The sequence below is a fragment of the Puma concolor genome, chromosome B2 (genome assembly GCF_028749965.1).
Source record: "Puma concolor isolate L17-30 chromosome B2, mPumCon1.1.hap2, whole genome shotgun sequence".
Lineage (NCBI taxonomy): Eukaryota > Metazoa > Chordata > Mammalia > Carnivora > Felidae > Puma > Puma concolor.
In genome coordinates, this window is record NC_141671.1 from 15925521 (window position 1) to 15944375 (window position 18855).

The 18855-nt window shown below is 49.0% G+C and overlaps 1 protein-coding gene across 10 annotated transcripts in view; it reads right to left on the reverse strand.

Annotated features, from left to right (window-relative positions):
• Window positions 1–18855, reverse strand: part of PHACTR1 (phosphatase and actin regulator 1) — a 570997-nt gene that overhangs the window by 61617 nt on the left and 490525 nt on the right. For 8 of the 10 annotated variants that reach the window (XM_086706260.1, XM_086706266.1, XM_086706261.1 and 5 more), the window contains one exon: window positions 8995–9316. In XM_086706260.1, the coding sequence (XP_086562386.1) occupies window positions 8995–9316 (322 nt within the window). The remainder of the gene's footprint in view (window positions 1–8994; window positions 9317–18855) is intronic. The other 2 variants (XM_086706265.1, XM_086706269.1) reach the window with 1 other exon arrangement.

Consider the following 18855-nt stretch of genomic DNA (forward strand, 5'->3'; position numbering starts at 1 on the left):
GTTAAGCGTCCGACTTCAGCCAGGTCACGATCTCGCGGTCCGGCAGTTCGAGCCCCGCGTCTGGCTCTGGGCTGATGGCTCAGAGCCTGGAGCCTGTTTCCGATTCTGTGTCTCCCTCTCTCTCTGCCCCTCCCCCGTTCATGCTCTGTCTCTCTCTGTCGCAAAAATAAATAAACGTTGAAAAAAAAATTTTTTTTAAAAGAAATGCATGCCAAAACCTCTACAAGAATTCAGGGTCATGACCACAGTTGGCCTCTTGACAAGGAAGCTTCATAATCATCGCTTTACCTCCATCACATGGTTAACGGGCAGAGGCACAGAAGGACACTGGGCCTCATCCATGCGTCGGGGGATTATCAAACACCTTTGATACTCTTTTAGGAAAATGGGGACAGGTTTTGAAATTAAAAACCGTCTATTTTAAATCCTAATCTTCCTTGAAAATACTTGGGGACCATTTTATCATCCCTCACTGAAGGAAAACGTGTAATAAGGAGAGACCGCTTTCTGGCGTCGGATTTCAGACGCAACGCTTCGTTAAAGTTTTTAAGACGGAGTTAATCTCCTCGAAGGACAGAGAAAATTGATTACCTACAAATGTAACACTGAAAGTGAAATGAGACTTCCAGAGGAAGAGCTTTTGAGTTCTGGGGCCCACGAGTTACAAAGAGAGTTTTCGGAGGGGAGAGAGAACGGTTTTCTTCCTGGAGACCAAAAACGTGTGAGAAATTAGGGTACAAGTTGCAGCGCCCGAGGCTGAAGAGTGACAGAAATAACCACTGAAATCCAAGAAAATCGTTAATCGGCTTCATTTTAGGCAAGCAGGCACGCTTTGTGTGTTTTATCATGGCCTTCTAAGATAAGAAACTCAACATCAGAGCTTTGTTTTTTGTGGGGTTTTTTTTTGGTGGGACTTTAGTCAGCAGGAAACTATGCCGTTCTATATATAGACTAGGGTCTGAGCCTTCCCAAGTGGAGAATGTGTTGGGAGCTTCTTTCTCCCCAGCAGTGGTGATGAATTTAAATTAATTCATTCACAACCCTTTCTCTGCCCTTTACAAGGACCAGGGACCCACATTTCTGAAATCCTGTCTGGGCTGGGTGTCAGAAAAGAAAACCCTAAGGCACACACAGTCTGACCCACAGCCCACCCTTCCCAGCATCCTCCGGTCCTGATGGAGGAGCCAAACAGTGGTGGCTTTCTCGCACGACTTTGTTCGCAGACACCAGCAGGAGTCTTGGGTCACACTTGGCTGGATGCCAGGAGGGTAGGACGTGCAGTGAGGAGGCCTATGCTTGAGACCCCGCTGGGCCACTCACCAGGGTCTCACACACCAGGTTGGGTTCCTCATCAGCTGAATGGAGAAACCGGTTTGCTTTCTCAGAGGATAATGCTGGTGTGGTGAGCTTCCTATCGGTCAATGCTGGGGGTGGCGGTTTTAACTAGGGCTATACTTAAACCCTGGCCATTTTTCATCAACCAGTCATTATGGATATTGCCCACGAATTTATCAAAACACTTCCTTTAGCGTTTTTGTATTTTTTGCCCGAAAAATCTTCCCGGACAACGGTTTCTGAGAAGACCAAAGAATCAACAGTCATGCATCGGGCAAGAGCAGGGTTTCTGCTGATGCACACATAGGAATTCAGGAGCAGATTCTCTTTTGAAAATATACTTCCCTTTTTTTATCCTCTTAAGACTTCAAAAGATGCCAATGGTTTGCGCGGTCTCATTAACCTTCCTTTTAAGCAGTCTGTTCCTCACCTCGAAGGGGAAGATCGGTCTTGCTCCCAGTGACCTCACCTTGCACTGAAATCACATCACGCCCCCCTTAGAATGAGAGTTAAATTATAAAACACTGCCGACGTGCCACCACTTGAAGATAAATGTATGCTTCACAAAGATATGACCTAAAGTAGGAGGCTGACGATACCGGTGTTGAGGTCAGGGACAAATATGGTCATCAATACGAGGAGGAAAGTCCTTTCCCGGAAACGCATTTCTTTAAAAACGTACGTTGTTTCATATGTGATGAACAAAACACTGAACTTCTTCAAACCAGTGCTACTTTAGAAGCAAATGACATTTAGGTGCTCAGTTTTGTCCTTGCCAGGGCACCAACGTACATCTGCTTACCATCACAGAACACTCTGATTTGTAGACGGAAGCGTTATTAACACAAGCCAATGCAGTAATTAGACTGTTACGGCTACAAAAAAAACCCTTGGAAATCATCTAGTTCAGGACCATGAATTATTCTTTAGAATTCCCTGTGACCCTGGAGGTCACATGAAAAAAAAGTACTTGTCACCATGGAATGGATTTATCCTAGAACTATGAATCAGCTGTGCCCTTTGAAAGTTCTCTAATTCTGGAATAATGGGATTCGAAAGATTGAAGGAATCTCGGGGGCGGGGGCTACTGATTTCATTTGCTTCTGTCCAAAGTTGAAGTTATTTCTTTTTTTTTTTTAATATTCTTGACAGGTAGTAACTTAATCCCCAGCTAATATATAAATATAAAAATGGGGACATTACAAGCAAGCACGCTAAACTAGTCACATACCTACACTTATCAATATTATTATTTTAAAGGAAAGGCCACAGATGTTATTGTGTGACTACCACAATGCTTGGCATGTGGTACTCAGTAAGCATTGCTGAGAGTTCAGCATGGTTCTGGAAGCCTTTCGGCATCTGGTTGACCATCACTGGTCTGGACTTGCTCATACAGCCATATTTCCAGAAACATTCACGTTAGAGTTAACAACCTACTTCAATCTATCTAACATGAGGTTATGGAGTGGGACAGGTCCTGAGCAGAGATCAGGAGAGAAGATGACCATCTACAAACCAAGGAGAGAGAGGCCTCAGGAGAAACCAGCCCTGTGACACTTTGATCTTGGACTTCCAGCCTCCAGAGCTGTGAGCACAGAAACTCCTGTTGTTTAAGTGCCCTAGTCTGCGGTCCCTTGTGATGGCCGTCCTCGAAAACGAATTCAGTCATGATCTGATTTTTGAAAAAAAAAAAAAAGATTTTAATGTTTATTTTTGAGAGAGAGAGAGAAAGACAGTGCGAGCGGGGGGTGGGCAGAGAGAGAGGGAGACACAGAATCCCAAGCAGAGCTCCAGGCTCCGAGCTGTCAGCACACAGCCCGATGTGGAGCTCAAACCCATGAACTGTGAGATTGTGACCTGAGCCGAAGTCGGACACTTAACCGACTGGGCCACCCAGGCCGCCCCATGTCATGATCTGATTTTTGTTACACATTGTCTGTCTGACTGAAGGGGAAGGAATGGAAACAGGAGACCAGGAGGGAGGGACAGTGCAGGTTAGGCCACTGGGTAGCAGGAGCAGGTACAAAGTGGCTCTCAGTATAGACCTGATAGGATTTGCAGACCCATCAGACATGAAATACAAGATAAAGAAGGGTGTTAAGGTTGACGTCCAGATTTCTGGCCTGAGCAATTGGAAGTATGAATTTTCCTTCTCCTTAATTAAGCAGGAATCCTTTAAAGTGTATTCCCTTAAGGGGCGCCCGGGGGGCTCAGTCGGTTAAGCGTCTGACTTCAGCTCAAGTCATGATCTCTTGGTTCGTGGGTTCGAGCCCACATCAGGCTCTATGCTGACAGCTCAGAGCCTGGAGCCTGCTTCGGATTCTGTGTCTCCCTCTGTCTCTGCCCCTCCCCTGCTTGTGCTCTGTGTCCCTCTCTTTCAAAAATAAACATTAAAAAAATTTTTTTTAAGTTTACTTATTTTGAGAGAGAGACTGCGTGGGAAGGGTAGAAGAGAGGGAGGGATGGAGGGAGGGAGGGAGGGAGAGAGAGAGAGACAGACAGACAGAGAATCCTAAGCAGGCTCTGCACCATCAGTGTGGAGCCTGATGTGGGACTCGAACTCACGAACTGTGAGATCATGACCTGAGCTGAAATCAAGAGTTGGCCACCTAACCAACTAAGCCACCCAGGCGCCCCTCCCATCGTCATTTTACTAATAGGGAAGCCAGAGGACAAGGAACCGATGAACTGAATTAAGATGAGAAAATTAGTGGCTGATTACGATTTTAGGTCTGAATTCCAGGATTTATGTCAACTAGATCACAGAGCGTACTGCAGGTATTAAAAACCACATGATACCTGGAATGATAAAACATCACTTTCAAAAAAGATACGAATCATCAGGAAAGGAAACGAAGACCATGTGATTTCAGGAAACCGACAAAAACAAAATCTCCAACAAGACTGGATCAAACCGATTTGCAATGTGCCTTTTAGGGGCCACTGAAGGGTGACTTTCCACGGAATCTGGTGTAACATTCACTACTGCCTCTTGGACACTTTCAGGGCGTGCCATGTAGCAAGACAACCCTAACGAGGTTGCTGGTGGTGTTATTTTCCCTGTTTTACAGATGAGGAATCAAAGGCAAAAAGAAAAGGCGTCAGGCTGAAATCCCAGCAGTTTACGATTTTGAATCCTAGACGCCTACCGTGACACGGGGGCGGCCTCCAGCTTGGCCACGCAGGCGAGGGCAGCCCCGTGACCTTGGATAAACACGGCCCTCTTCAAGTTTGCTTCAACTTAGTCTCTAGTTCCTTCCCTCCTCCTGTACCCCTCCCCCCAGAACGGGTGAGCCAATGCTGTGAGCGACCAACCCCGTGTCACATTTTTGTGTCATTGAGCAAGTTCAGGTTAGAGTAACGAGTAAGAACAGATTTGCAACGGATTGAGAGTATTCTTGGGAGACCACGAACAAGACGATAAACGGTCTAGAAGCCATCTCAATAAATGATTATTATAACGAGTTAGGGATTATTCGTGCGGAGGAGAGAAGCCCTTAATAAAGTCAGTGGTAGCTACCTTCAAAGCTTGGGAAGCTTTTCACAGGCAGGGAAAGAAAACTGAGGGGGTGTAAGTTATGAGAAGTAAAGCTTTTGACCTAATGTAAGAAATCACTTCGTAATAATCGTACCTTCTTGACAACGGGGTGGGCTATCTTGGGACCCAGGGAGGTTCCTGTGCTCACGGGGAGTAGAGGACTGGTGGTCAGGAGCACTGCAGTGGCCAGTGGGCTGGCTGCCTGGATGCTTTTTATGGTCCTTTTCAATGATAACATGACAATGTATTCAGATTTATGGCCCAAAGTCTGGCACGAATGCTGCTTAATTCTTCATTCGATTTTCGCATTACTTATAGCGTTCCGTCAGGATCAGGCCACAGGTCTGCACCAATGCCCTACACGTGACATCCCATGAGACCCCGGGGTCTTCGCAGGTGGCACGCACTTTGCGTAAGTGCTCCGTAATGTCTCTTCCTTCTTTCAGCGTTTTTTGGGATCACTGGAAGTTGGCAGGGGAAGGGCGAAATAACTCTTCCTTTCTGTGTTAAATTTGGTCAGAATAAGAATGAAATCACGTTGCCAGGCAACGGGGAGAAGTTTTAGGCAGTAAGAAAGAAGGGCAACATCACCAGAGAGAGCGGCGGATCCCGCACTAAACTAAAAGGTGGCCTGTGACTTCAATGCTTCAGATCCTTCCAGGACTCCTGGACGCTCAGAAAAATCCCTCCATCTTTAAAAAAAAAAATTTATTACATTTATTTATTTATTTTGAGAGACAGAGAGCCCAAGCTGGGGAGGAACAGAGAGAGAGGGAGAGAAAGAGAATCCCAAGCAGGCTCCGCGCTGATCGGCACAGAGCCCACTGAGGGGCTCAAACCCACGAACCGTGAGATCATGACCTGAGCCAAAATCAAGAGTCGGATGCTCAACCAACCGAGCCACCCAGGTGCCTCCAGATCTCTCCATCTTTCTTTCTTTCGGTGGTGGGCTTCTCTTTCTCTGGAGGGTGATCTTGTTAGAGTGATATATACATGAATTCCTTATGTCCTGGCTGGTCTATCAGAACAACCCTGTGTCTTGACCGAAGACAGGAAGGGAGTGAGACAGGAAGTGGTAAGAGTCTGAGGGTAGCACGGAGCACAGGGGGCTGCCTTGGTCGCGCCGTTCCCTTTCCTATCCCGTGTCCACATTATATTGTGATATTAAGGAACAGAACAAATCTGTTTTCTTTGATCCATTTCAGTAGAGAACCTGACCTGGTTTGGGTCCAAAAGACGTATCCATTGGTCTACACTCAACTGAAATGTTCTGCAAACACGCGCAGAAATGACTGAAGAACAGCGTGTCACTTGGTTAGTACTTTCCATGGAAACTCTTAAAGTGGCATCCTTTGAGTAGAGACGTATTTAGCAACTAACATGCTGTCCCGAGTTCCTGCGAGAATCTCTTTCAATTGATTCAAGTTCCTACGAGATGCGAAGACTTACTCGATATATAGTTGGCGTGGGGATTGGGAATTATGTTGAGTATCAGCTGTCTCCAGGACAACAGTTGTCCTGTTGCGGAAAGAGTTCTGGATTTGCGTTAGGAAGACCCAGGCTGGGGGATGTGTCCCCTCGATTTACTACCTGGGATGGTGCTTTTCAACACATCTGTGAGGAAGGACCAGTTCTGTTGGCCGGTTGGTTGGGATATATATATTTTCAATCTATCACAAACTGATGCTTTTGTAAAACATAAAAGAAAATATATAAAAAATGAAACCCTTTTCTATTATCATATTCAACAGACATGAAATCATTGTCCAGTCACTAGGAAAGTGTCTAAAAGCTTGCTCTCAGTTTCTGTACCTATAGGGTTGCAGATGGCCAACAAGCAATCTGTGGACCACTCTTCTGAGAAGCTGGCAACGGGGAGCTCACTTAGCCTGCCTTAGTTTCTCTACTAACTCAGCCTCCCGAGCTGATGTGAGGATTAAGATGATAATAGTCCATCGAAGACTAAAAAGTGTCATCCAAATTTGAAATGACTACCTTCCTTATTAACAATAACAGTAGTTGGAAAGGATGGTAAGGGACCAAAGCAATCTTTTTTCAATGAGGGTGGATATTAATATGCCACCAAGTCAGAATTCCCAGCAACGACTACTTCCTCTGGAATCAATTAGAACCCAAACCCAGAATACATGGCTGAGAGTCTGGACACTAGATCAGAAAGCTCCTGACCAGGTTCGTCTTGCCTCTGGCCCTCTGGTGACCAGCAGGCCCTCCAGACTACAATTCTCCCATCTGTAGGACCCAGCTAACAGCTGTCACTACTCTGGGACAGATACAGACGGTCCTGAACTCAGACACCTTCTGCACGGTGGAGTGCAACACTTTCTTCCTGTGATGCTAGGGAATTAGGTCAAGCAACATGCCTTGGAATCACACTGGGAAATCCGGCAGAAGTGGGGTGGGATTTGAACACACACACAGACACACACACACACACAGACACACACACACACACAGACACACACACACACACAGACACACACACACACACAAATTCAGAACGAGTCCTTCAGATTCTCTTCGCAGATCTCCCAGCAAGGTAACTAGAGGAGGATTCTGGAGAAGGAGGGGGCTGCATCAGGTGTGGCTAAACATTAATGGCTCAGTAATCAGACTACAGCACCCCGCTTCCGTCATCAGCAAAAACAAGGGCGTGCCTTTCTACCTCTCCTCGCCCCCTACTTCTCCACTGCTGTCCTGCCTTCTCCCATCCTTTCTTATTTCATATTCAAATCATCTTTCTCCATCATAAAAATAATATACACAAAATAGAAAATTAGCAGTACAGAAATATATGAAATAGAAAAATAAAAGAATTTCTCTCCTTCTCCCCATCTGAGGGATAGCCACTATTTTTTTTTTAAATTTCTTTAATGTTTATTTATTTATTTTTAATTTTTTTTTTTTTAACGTTTATTTATTTTTGAGACAGAAGGAGACAGAGCATGAACGGGGGAGGGGCAGAGAGAGAGGGAGACACAGAACCGGAAGCAGGCTCCAGGCTCTGAGCCATCAGCCCAGAGCCCGACGCGGGGCTCGAACTCACGGAATGTGAGATCGTGACCCGAGCTGAAGTCGGACGCCCAACCGACTGAGCCACCCAGGCCCCCTTAATGTTTATTTATTTTTGAGAGAGAGAGAGAGAGAGAGAGAGAGAGCGAGCACGAGTGGGGGAGGGGCAGAGACAGAGAGAGAGGCACAGAATCCGAAACAGGCTCCAGGCTCTAAGCTGTCAGCACAGAGCCTCACGTGATGCTTGAACTCACGAACCTTGAGATCATGACCTGGGCAGAAGTCGGACGCTTAACCGACTGAGCCACCCAGGTGCCCTCCACTATTAATAACTGTATGTATATGTTTTCAAGAAATGTTAAGAGTTATAGAAGCATATGTGTTATATATAAAACACGTATATGTTACTCTTTATATATATTTATGTACTTACATATACTCACATATAAATACATATATCAATATATTTATATTTAAAACTTAAATATATATTTTATATAATATATAATTTATTACAAATATAAATGTTTAATATGTATTACATATCTATGTATTTATATATTTACACATATGCTATTTATACAGTACATATGTGGATACATCTGTTACTTTTTCTTTTTTTTCAGAGAGAGCAGGGAGGGGGCAGGAGGGAGAGGGAGAGGGAGAGGGAGAGGGAGAGGGAGAGGGAGAGGGAGAGGGAGAGGGAGAGGGAGAATCCCAAGCAGGCTCCACACTGCCAGCACAGAGTCCAACGTGGGGCTTGATCTCACAACCCTGGGATCATGACCCCAGCCGAAATCAAGAGTCAGATGCTCAACCGACTGAGCCATCCAGATGTCCCACTTCTCCTATCCGATAAATGTGACCGGCAACATTTTTTTTTTTTCTCCCATACTTCCCTTGACATTCGGTTTTCGGTCTGGTTTTACTTTCAAACTCCCCCCCGCCCCCCGCCCCCCACCCCAAGTGAGAATGAGCCCTTACCCTGGTCTTGATATTCCTCAGTCATGGTCAGATCCCCAACCACCTTACCCGGCCGAGCCCACCCCCCTCCTGCCCTCCCTCCCGTCCCCCCCCCCACCAGTTACCTTTCCAGCCTCTGCATGGTCATGGCCAGCGTTTTGTTCAGCTCCTCTATCATCCTGCAGCCGGAGGGGTGCATGGGGAGGGAGCCGGTGGTGGAGGGCAGGTGCGGCCCGAGGCTGCCGTACTGTAGCTGGTGCTGGATCTGGGACGGCAGGACCGTGTGGTGGTGCTGGGCCCCGCTCTGCTGGCCGCTCTTCTGGGCCGCGTAGGACGCCAGGGAGAGGTCTGGCCCCCCTACAGGCATACAGATCATGACTTTCTTTGGAGGTAGCGGAGGGGACAGTTTCACTGGCAGACAAGGCAATTTCACAGGGGCGCCAGGATCTGCAGCACAAGGAGGGCGAGAGGCACACGTGAGTTCTGGGGGGGGGGGGGGAGGGCGGAAGAGACCTAGAACACCACTCGTACCCACCTTGGGACTGTGGGCACGGACGCGGGCCCCCACTGAAGACACCAGCAGGGTTGGTGACGCCCACCCAGCACCCACCCGCTCTGGTTTCCCACCTCGAGGGAGCTCAGGGACCCAGGGATTAGCCATGTGGGTCACACGGCCATCAGGCTAAGTATTAGGCTCACCAGCAGCAGGAAGGGGAAGTGAATGCGCTCTATGTGATCACAGAAACCCCTGGAACTTTAACCAGACCTGCTCTAGGAAATGGCATGGTGTCTACAATTTTACCACTGTCATGTGAACATAATCCTTTTCAGCCGGCACTTTCTTTTTAATTCTTCTTCTTCTTCTTTTCAATTTACACCTTACATCCAAGTTGATTAGCATAGAGTGAAGCAATGATTTCAGGAGTAGATTCCTTAGTGCCCCTTGCCCATTTAGCCCATCCCCCCTCCCACCACCCCTCCCGCAACCCTCTGTTTGTTCTCTGTATTTAAGGGTCTCCTGTGTTTTGTCCCCCTCCCTGTTTTGATATTAGTTTTGCTTCCCTTCCCTTATGTTCATCTGTTTTGTCTCTTCAAGTCCTCCTATGAGCGAAGTCATAGGGTATTTGTCTTTCTCTGACCAATCTCGCTTAGCATAATATCCTCTAGTTCCATCCACGTAGTCGCAAATTCACTTTCTAACAGGCATGGGACTAGAAGCCAGCCCTAGGTTCAAGTCGACTAATGGCATGTCCCTCCACAAGCGGCATCAGTACTGCTAGCCTTAATTCCCTCATCTGGAACCTGGGGATGATGCTTTAGGAGGATTCGTGGTCATAGGGCTCAGGTGCCCCCACGGGGAGGCAAGGCTTCCACGGTCTGTGGGCTATTTAGCTCATCTCTTCACCTCCACACTTGACCTCCATGAAGTCTGAGCATGGTGGCTGGGCTCGCTGGCCCACTCATGTGGCATCCACAGTTGGGCTGTTCAAACTGTACGGAGGCTCCACTACCCATTCCTGGGCCCCGGTGGCAGGTGCACACACCCAACACCCCTTGGTTCCATGACAATGTCTCTGAAGCTTCCCAGAGATGCTCTAAACTTAGGGGAGCTTCGGGACAGACCAGCCCTTGGGGCATCTTTGGGATGGCCTTGCAAATTCCGGGACATGATCTAGCACCGGTGGGGGGCATGGTTGGGTCTTGTGGGCTGTGGGTGGGCCTGGGAGAAGCCTAGCCAATAAGAGCAAGATGGTGGGGAGGGGGAAGGCCGTACGGCATGTGTGTGATGCAGACAGAGCTCTCTGAACTTGACAGCTGGAATCCACATCAGGGGGCACTGCAGGGTTCTGGGGACTTAGAGTTTTCTCCAAGTATCTGTCTGCTTCCCGTGTGGCCTTCTATAGTTTAACCCCCACAGTTCTGCCAAAGTCACATCCTGAGGGCACCAACCTGATGTCACTCCTTTGTTTAAACCCCAGAGATAGAAATAGAGCCCACCTTCCTGGCACATCATCCATGGCTCCCATGGTCTGTGTTTAGATGTTTAAGTCATCTCTCTATGCTCACACTTTCCCTCCTGAAGCCTGCTCTGGTTCTCCTGTTAAACACAGCCTCTCCGGGGCGCCCGGGGGGCTCAGTTGGTTAAGCGTCCGACTTCAGTTCAGGGCATGATCTCACAGTTTGTGAGTTTGAGCCCCACGTCGGGCTCTGTGCTGACAGCTCAGAGCCTAGAGCCTGGAGCCTGCTTTGGATTTGGATTCTGTGTCTCCCTTTCTCTCTGCCCCTCCCCTGCTCACGCTCTGTCTCTCTCAAAAATAAATAAACCTTAAAAAAAAAACCCGCCTCTCCTACCATATCCGAAAGACTGTAGATCAGAATCTCCTACTGTTTCTCTCCTGTGGATTTTACCTATTTGCTGGCCCCCAAACTCAGTGTCCACCCTCCCCTAAATCCCACAGGGTGGCCTTTGTCCCTCACATCCTCCACATGGGGCTGTCACGATCTTCCCTGGTCTCCTCAAGGCTCCCGTCGCTCAGCACGATGCTACTCTTACGTCACAGAGAAACCCAAGGTGTGCATGCGAGGCCTCCCCTTCCCTCCAGAACTACTGCGTTCCCCAAACTAGCTGATGTCTGCACACCCCTGGGCCTTCTCCACTTTCTCTCAGTTTGGAACATTCCTCTCTGTTTTGTCTTCTTGGTCAATTCCTCCTCTCCCTTCAAGATCCAGCTCAAAAATGACCTGCCCTGAAGAACCTTCCTGGGTCCTTACCTCCCTCCTTCCATTCTGCACCCGGCAGACCTACCTTGGGCACGAGGTAGGTCAGTGCTAACGGCAACAGTGGCATCATGATGACAGAAATAACTCTAGCCGCCCCTTACCCCATGCTTACTATGTGCCAGATACTGTTCTAAGTGCTTTTCATTTCAGTCCTCACAAGGAGCCTCTGGCATAGACACACAGCATCTCACTTTTACAGACGACGGCACCGGAGTCTGAAGATACCCAACAGCACTTCCTGCTTACATAGCTGTCTCCTCTCCTGGAGAACAAGGACCTCGGATAATTTCTCATTCTATGCTTAGCATCTTGCACGGTGCCCAGCTCACAGAGCGAGAGGCTCACAACATGTTTCTGGAACGGGCTGATGCTACGAGGCTCTGCTATGGGATGAGTTCTCACCTTCCCCAGAAATAGCTACTCTCGGGATGGGAAAAATGGGATACTCTCGGGATGGGAAAAATGGATAAAAATTTCAGGATCACGCAGCTGTGGGTGTATGGACGCGAAACCGTGGATCCTAGAGCTGAGATACGAGGAAGCCTAGCAATTCCAGGAGGCCTGAGAAAAGATTGCTCCCCAATGCCAAAATGGCAGCCAATCATGACCACGGGGTTCCCTCATGCTCCTCCACAAAGGCTCACCCTGTTTGTCACCAGCCCCCAAGCACAGGACACAAGGTAACCACGTTCAGGAGCATGACCAATGGTGCTCACCGCAAAGTGGCTGAGATGTAGAAACTCACCCCCCTCTGTCCAGTTCCTGCTACCGAAGGGTCCACTCCCTTGACTCTTGGAAGCCTTCACACAAACCTAGCAAATGCAACGTGTACGGAAGTGTTAAGGGTTTCTGCCCAAGAACTCTTAGCCTGTCCTTCCTTCCTTTGCAGATCTAAGGCAGTAGCTAGGTGCTTACTCGCTTGGGCAGGAGGAAGCAGAGCCAGGAAGGCAGCATGGAATGGTCTACCTGGGAAGGAACAGTGATTACCTTGAGTTCTACCCATCTCTGTAACCTATAATGTCCCCCCCACACTCTACCACACGACTTCCCGTCACCACGACTCCAGCAAAGCTTCCTTGGTTTCTTCACTAGGAAAATGGCCAAGGGAACACCAGGACTTCTATCAGAATGGGTAAGGAAGTATTGACCGAACTAGCGAACATGGTTACTTTCCTTGCTCAAGAAAGGAGATGCTGGGGTCCCAGGGGACCCCTTCTCTTTTCCTGCATCTCCTTTCCGGTTGTTTTACTCTACACGGTCATCAATTACATAGGTGTGGGAAATGAAAATGAATTATTCAAGGTAATTTTTAGCTCGGTAGACCTGGTATAAAGAGAGGAGATTGGGAAAAAGGGTAAAATCAGCTGGAATTATCAGCTTTCAGTGATTAATACCACGTCATTGCTCATAACAGATCTGGAGCCATTCTGAGTGTCTATGACTTTATCTTTGTGTCCCCTGCAAACTTCTGTGTTCTCCGCCCCCTTGACCACTGCACCAGTCTGGGGCCTCAACTCCTCTTACTGGGTGGATAGCAGGGTCCACCCTCCTAACCCACCTGCACCCCATAGGGGCATCTCCCTACAGCACGTGTCATGCCGGAGGTCCCATGAGGACTCCCTGCCCCAGTCAGTGCTACGGGTCATCCAGCCCCGCCCAGCCCGGCCCAGCCGGTGCCTCCTGCCCCACAGCTCCCTGGCCAGGCCAAGTTTCCACACTGAGCTTCTCAGGAACCATGCTCATCCTCAATCAGGGCTTTTGTCACACCTGCCCCCCGAAAACAGCCTCCCAGCTCCTGCGGGATGATCAAAATTGCATTCACCCTTCAAAGCACAACTGAAGACCCAACGTCCCCCATTGCGGCCTCTCCTGCCCCGAACTCCTGCGGCCCTGATGGCCAGCACCCCCGTTTAATTCCGCCCGATTCTGTACTGGTCAAGGTCAGCTGCATTTGGATGGCTCTTCCCACATGTGCTACTGCTGTCCCCACGGGATGCCCAGAGCAGAGTGTGGGGAAGCCCAGGCTCCTGCAGCCTCATGGTCCTCAACCCCAGGGGCGCGTCACCCTCATACCGATGCCGACCCGCCTGCCCTTCTCAGGGATTCTATCGGGGTGCGGGGCACCCCGCTGCGTACTTTTTACAAGCCATGTTTGAAAACCACTCAACTTCTTACTCCTGCCCTGTTCTCTGAAAACGAAACACAAAAGGGCGCTCATTCTTAAGCAGAGTTCTTGGACCACCTGCAGCGGTCCCAGCACTGACGCGGTCCCCAGGCTTCACCTCTGACCTGCTGAATAAGAATCTCTGGGGGCGCCTGGGTGGCTCAGTCGGTTAAGCGTCCGACCTCAGCTCAGGTCACGATCTCACGGTCCGTGAGTTCGAGCCCCGCGTCGGGCTCTGGGCTGATGGCTCAGAGCCTGGAGCCTGCTTCTGATTCTGTGTCTCCCTCTCTCTCTCTGCCCCTCCCCCGTTCATGCTCTGTCTTTCTCTGTCTCAAAAATAAATAAACGTTAAAAAAAAAAATTAAAAAAAAAAAAAAAAAAGAATCTCTGAGCCAGGGGTTTGGAGTTTAGCTGCTTCCCAGGTGCTCCCCAGTCAGGGAGTGAGAGGAAAGAATCGGGGAGAACCACTGATTTGAGGGTGCCGAACTGCTTGAAGCACAGTGCTGCCCGAGGCAGGGATACGATGCATCGGTTCCATCCGGCCCCTGGGCCAGTCCGCGGCATGGTCTCCAGGTTCTATTTCTATGCCCCCAACCTACAAAGAGTAAAAGACCAATCTGCAGGAGACCAAAGTACTGAAAGCTAAACTATCGGAGATCCACTCACCTCACCAGTAGCTGTGCCTAAATCTAACGTCTGCAATGAAGGGACTTGTCTTTAAACGGATTTGTCTAATGGCACTCCCAATTTAATTGTCTCTTTATAAAAATCACTTATCATTGAGCATCTCGGGGATGAAAAGATTTCCTATATCCTTCTGGGTGAATTTTTCTCTTTTATTTGCTTTAGAATGCTTTAAGGACATTTCAGACAAGTTTGCCTAAAGAGCCTGTCTTCAAAATTTTGTCTCAAGCAATAAATACTTAATCAGATGTCTCGCTTTTCCTACCGAGTTGATTCAGTGCATGAGATCCCTCTTGCCTCCTTCTTGCTGATTTTGAAACGCCCTCTGTGTGCTTCTGTGTGCAGTTGTTAAACAAATGAAGAGCCGTATACCCAGTACTAATTTCTGTTTAATGAGCCACTGGCATTTTTGTGACAAGGATGACAGACGGAGATGAATGGATTGGGGACGCCCTGCATGACTTCACGGTTTCTTTCCAAGAGGCCAATTTCTCAAGGCAGTGATGTCACCCACTTCACTAGGCAGGTATGGGAGAGGCAGGTTCCTGGGCCCCCCTTGCAGATTCAGATTCAGCACGTTTACAGTGGGGTCCAGGAGTCTGCTTTGCAGAGAAGCTCCCGGATCACAGTGACCTCGGTCGAGACCACCCTGAGAAAGAGCCCCCAGAGGCATTCAATCACTTCCAGCATATCCGTCATGCTAAACACAGAAGATAAACTGTAAAATCAAACACTCATCCAGCTCTGTCTCAGTTTTCCAATCTGTGAAATGGGGAGGAATTAGTAGGTCGTACGCTTCTTGAGCCACTTACATAATATCAGTATGTACCCGGGGCAGCATGGTGCCTGGCACTCGGGTAATAAATAGTAGCTATGAATCTGGTCGCTATCATTGTCTTCATTATAGAACTGCTTCCTCAGGGGCTCATCTATTCCCCCCAAGGTTGGTTAAGGTGCCATCACTAGGTGTCATGGGTCCTGTATTTCCCTTTGCCACGGCCTCTCCTACAGAGTCAGTTCAGTCCATTTCATTTTTCTTGACTTGTTGCCGATTTTTACTTGCAGGAGATATGGCAAGTGACACGTTGCTTGTATCCTGCTCGGTGCGGCTGTTTCCTCACCTGGCCAGGGACAGGAACTGGGCCCAGGGCATAGCAGGTGCTCCATAAACATCTGTTGGTTTTCCTTCTCGTCACGTCTTCGGAGCAGCGGGAAAAGGCAGAACTTAATGACCAGGGTCTCCTATGCGAAGGCTCTGCTAATCAAAGTGGCGGGGGGGGGGGGGGGGTCCGTGGACCGGCAGAGGCAGTGACTCTTGGGAGCGAGTCGGACACACAGATTCCCAGGCTCAGCCCAGGCCTTCTGAATAGAATCTGCATCTTGACAAAGTCCCCAGGGGACTCTGCACCCAACAACTCCGATAGGCTATCTTCTAAGAGCCACCGTTTTGCGAAGAGGCTGCTCCCTCGTGCAAAATGGGACCCGCGCAAGGCCCCCTGGGGGCGATTTTGCTCCTGCACCTGCTCTTGGAGCGCTGAGCAGGGGCGGTGGGAGGCTTCTCTTGCAGGCCTGCGAAATCACCCAGGTCTCAGCAGAGCTGAGGTTTAATCCCAGGTCCAAGACCAAGGAGCTCCGTCACTTTGCCTGAGATGTTAGTCTTCCTGAGCCTCAGTTTGCTCATCTATACAAAGGGAGCATAACCCGCCTTAATGTCTACCCAGCTTCTTCACGGGGACCAGTGGGCTGAAACCCAGCCTGAGGCCTGTCCTGGGAAGGGCAGTCACCCCCAGAGGAAGGGGCTGCCTTCTGTGAATTCATTCTTCCAAAGGGCACCTTTTTATAATTTTTTACAACTTTTAAAAATAGCTTTCTATAACTTTACAAAGTCCCTGAAGAGTGAGCGGAGGGCCTGAGTGTAAATCTGTGCAGCTGAGTCCTTGATCTGTAAAAAGAGTTCACCAAATACAGGCTTCGTTGGTTCTGAAAAAGTAATACATTCTCTGCCCCTCCCCACAGGTTGCCTCGAGGGTTGGACGAGGCGGACACACTCTGATCTGCGGACCGCCGTATACCTCTGTCCCGTTGCTTGCAGGGCACTTGCTGAACCCTGGGAGAGACTCCCCCTCGGCCTGATGCTGCCCGACTGGCGTGGGAAGCGAGAAGTCAAGACAGCAACGGGGAGTGTGGTGGCTTGACGTGTGGTGGTTCTAAGTCAGTAGGCGAAAATCCAGCTGCAAGTGAACCAAATAACGGGAACGAGAGCTGTGGAAGGACCGTCCCGGCAACCTTCCGGGCTTGCGGCAAAGCGGTGTGGGAAGAAAAAAAAGGCACAGCCATCGGGGTTCAGGGTGCTGTCCTAAGACGCTCTGCCCTGCATCGGTATTGAGGGCTGGCAGGAAAGAACCCAGAACCTGGAATGACAGAATCCAGACTCTCTGTGGTTCAGCAGCTGGGAAGGATAGCAAATCCTTATGTGTGTGCATGGGGGTGGGGGTGGAATTCAGACTCTTTACCTCTAAAAATCCAGGGATCAAGAAGGTCTCCTTTACCTCGATAGCACCTCACTGAGTAAAATACTTTGCATCCATGGGAGGCATGGTGTTTATGGGTTGCCAGAGGACCCACTCTAGCTCCTGCATTTATAATGATGATTGTGGCTGGTCCTGCTGGGGCACGCACGGAGCTCTCTGCTTGCTGCCTTCGAAATGGATGAGTCCTCCGCAGCCCGACCGATGGAGATGCAGTATATTCATAAACCTGTCTATGCTGATGGAGTGCAAAAAGCAGAATCAACCAGTTCCAGAGAGCAAGGAAAATAAACTCCAACTGTGGGTGTCACGGAGCCATAAAACCCAAGAAGGCTCTATTTCCAAACACGACACCGCTCTGGCTTACGACTTCAGACAAGGAAATGAAAACCCCAGGTGACTTCTGCAGTCCATTCTTACGCCACAGGACCGGAGTGTCTAACAGAACCAGTCTGGGCTAAAGGAACACAGCCCGAGCCTCTCTCCTCACTTTTTTTATTAACACCTGCTGGAGAAGCCCATTTATAACCGAGGATGCGTTAGAGCACTTGTCCGTGAGAGTAGCACTTAGCGTCTGCGTGGACAGAGGTGGGGTAACGGTTGCTCGGTCATTTGCCACCTGGTTTCAGCGAGTCAGAGTCTTTGATCTCCTTTTATAGACACAGACACTCCACCCAAGAACATAAAGAGCCTCTAGAGAGACTACTTAGAATTTAAATGAGAATCCAGAATCACAGAGCCCAGAATCAGACTCCCTCTGGCTCCAACGCTGAGACAAAGGTGCTCAGATGGGTTCCATCAATTCCTTCAGACCATCCTAGGGATTCTTAGGCTGCCAGGCCTTTTCCGTTGGTCAGATGCCTGGAAAGGCAAAACGTGTCTCCCAACTCCTTGTGGTAAGAGGGATGGTGTGACGGGAAGCAAGTAACAGAGAAGTGACTTGTGTTAAATGCCCTAAGCCTGGCTTGCTCTCCCCCAAGCCGGCTAGCACACAGACACGACCATAAACACCTGATGTTTGTGCCAAAGATGTCCTGAGACCTTCCAGAATCCTAACACTGAGGGCCATTATAGCATACACATCACCAGCACCTGACTCTGTTTCTAAGTCGCTTTCTACAACAAAGCATTTTGTTTTAAAATCTGTCCCCTTCCAAAGACCATCTGGACGGTAGATGACAACAAGGAGGGAGGGACATGCATCACTGAGATGAGGATGCTGGGCAGTGGGTGGGGGTCACAGCTGGGTCACCGGCCACCTTTGTAGGGCATGCAATTAAATTAGGTTTTTTTAGGGGTGCCTGGGCGGCTCAGTCAGTTAAGTGTCTGACTTCAGCTCAGGTCATGATCTCGTAGTCTGTGCGTTCGAGCCCCTCATTGGGCTCTGCGCCGACAACTCGGAGCCTGGAGCCCACTTCCGATTCTGTGTCTCCCCTCTCTCTCTCTGCCCCTTCCCTCCCGCTCACTCTCTCTCTCTCTCTCTGTCAAAGATAAATAAACATTAAAAAAATTAAATTCAATTTTTTTCAAAGTGAAATTACACATGATTCATTGCCAGCAAACTGCTCTTAAGGAGTTAGAATTGTAGGTGTCCGTATAATCACGACAACCAACACCTGGTGACGAGATCAGCGGTTTGGGGGAAATTATAAATCATCCGTACAAAAGCACATTATCCTGTTTGTTTTTGCAGCAATGCAGGGGGGCCCTGTTGCCCCTAGGGAGACCGGGGGGAGGAGAGCACCATTCAACTGGTAACTGAGCTGTGGAACCTAAGCCTTCTGCAAGACAGGCACAAAGGGAAATGAGAAGGTTCCAGAGATGGGTCT